We start from the raw sequence: 1,859 nt of genomic DNA on the forward strand, positions 1-1,859 counted from the left end.
ATGGAGGAAAAGTCTGAGGAAAATCGAAGTGCTCCAATCACTGAGTTCATTTTCATGGGATTAACAGACAACCCTCTGCTACAGCCTATTGTTTTTGCAGTGTTCCTTGTCATCTACACCAGCAGCTGCATAGCGAACATTGCAATGATTATATTAATCTGGGTGAGTTCCCAGCTCCACAATCCAATGTATTTCTTTCTCAGCAACTTATCATTTTTGGATATCTGCTATTCCTCTGTGGTGGCCCCCCAGACACTCATCAACTCCATTGCAGAAAAAAAGGCAATTTCAGTGGCTGGATGTGCAGCACAGATGTACTTTTTCATAGCTCTGGGGACCACAGAGTGTTGCCTCCTGGCTGTGATGGCATATGACCGCTATGTGGCTATCTGTAACCCACTGTTATATCCCATCCTCATGTCTTCTAGAGTTTGTATTCTTTTGGTGGCTGGGTCATACATACTTGGCTTCCTCCATTCTCTTGTTCACACAGTCTTCACATTCAGACTGTCCTTCTGCGGGTCTGATGAGATCAATCATTTCTACTGTGACATCACACCACTGTTATCCATCTCCTGTTCCAACACAAATGTTAGTGAAATTCTTTTATTTAGCATGGTGGGAGGCATTGAGATCATCACAATTTTGATCATTGTGGTCTCTTACTCATACATTCTCGTTACCATCCTGAGAATCCGCTCGGCCCGTGGGAGGCACAAAGCCTTTTCGACCTGTGGCTCCCATTTTACAGGTGTCACCATTTACCATGGAACAATCCTGTTCATGTATTTGCGACCCACTTCTAGCTACTCCTTGGATACCGACAAAATCCTTGCTGTGTTCTATACCATGGTGATCTCTTTGCTGAACCCACTAATATATAGCCTGAGGAACCAAGATGTGAAGGATGCTTTGAGTGACCTCCTTAAAAGAATTTATCAGCATGTATACAGTAATAACTAGGATGTTTGCTTCTATATCAAAAATCAGTGAGGAGATCCATGTTAAGAAAGGTGTGCTATTTTGCATTCTTTTTTATATGTGTGTGTGTGAGAGAGAGAGAGAGATTCAATTTTTGTAAAAATGGGCAAAAGTGATCATTCTACGGGTAAAAGAGAACTCCATGAATAATACTTTGTACAATGAGAGAGAGAGAGAAAGAGAGAGAGAGAGAAGAAGGGATGGAGAAAATGACACCAATATCAGAATTAATGTACAGTCAAGGATTCTATGGCATTTAAAGTTGGCAGCAGATGACATCTAGTTCAAAGGATTGTAGTTTTCAAAATGGGAAAATGTATTTTCTTTATATTGCAGGTTAATAAAGTTCAATGTGCTTCCCACTTCATGAGTGATGAGCAATATTACTGCGGAGTAGCAGTACCCAGGTGTATGGCTTCTCATGGAGGAGAAATCACTGAACTGTATGGGGTGAGGGCTCGGGGGGTAAATTTTGGTTTGTTCACTTCTGAACAAGCAGAACATAGGAGGAGGCAAGCAGCCTGCACAGTCCTGACAAATCTACTCTCCACATCATCTCCCCAACATGAGTCAACCTGCACCCCAATATTCCTGCAGCATTCTTCATTCATTGGTACATGGAAAAGAATGACCAAATAGGGCTACGGTGTGCCTGACTTCTGATTCCTTAGGACTCCCTTTCCATCATTTTCAACATAGACTCCACTGCCACCAGCATACCTAAAGCATATCTGGCCATTTAGTTTCCCACACAGACATTTGAATTTACAGTGCTTGCTCCTTCTGCACATCTGTGCAAGAAAAACTTCATTGCAAAATATGGAGAGGTGCAAATATTCCAGAATGACTGCATTCCAGTTGATATATTGTTTCAACAA

General features: G+C 41.8%; 1 protein-coding gene across 1 annotated transcript; it reads left to right on the plus strand.

Annotated features, from left to right (window-relative positions):
• LOC123018600 (olfactory receptor 1019-like) lies at nucleotides 1-963 on the plus strand. Its single transcript, XM_044420866.1, has one exon. The coding sequence runs from the start codon at nucleotides 1-3 to the stop codon at nucleotides 961-963; it is 963 nt and encodes a 320-aa protein (XP_044276801.1).
• Nucleotides 964-1,859: the final 896 nt, after the last annotated feature.

The sequence above is a fragment of the Varanus komodoensis genome, unplaced genomic scaffold (genome assembly GCF_004798865.1).
Source record: "Varanus komodoensis strain SLA01 unplaced genomic scaffold, ASM479886v1 scaffold110, whole genome shotgun sequence".
Classification (NCBI taxonomy): domain Eukaryota; kingdom Metazoa; phylum Chordata; class Lepidosauria; order Squamata; family Varanidae; genus Varanus; species Varanus komodoensis.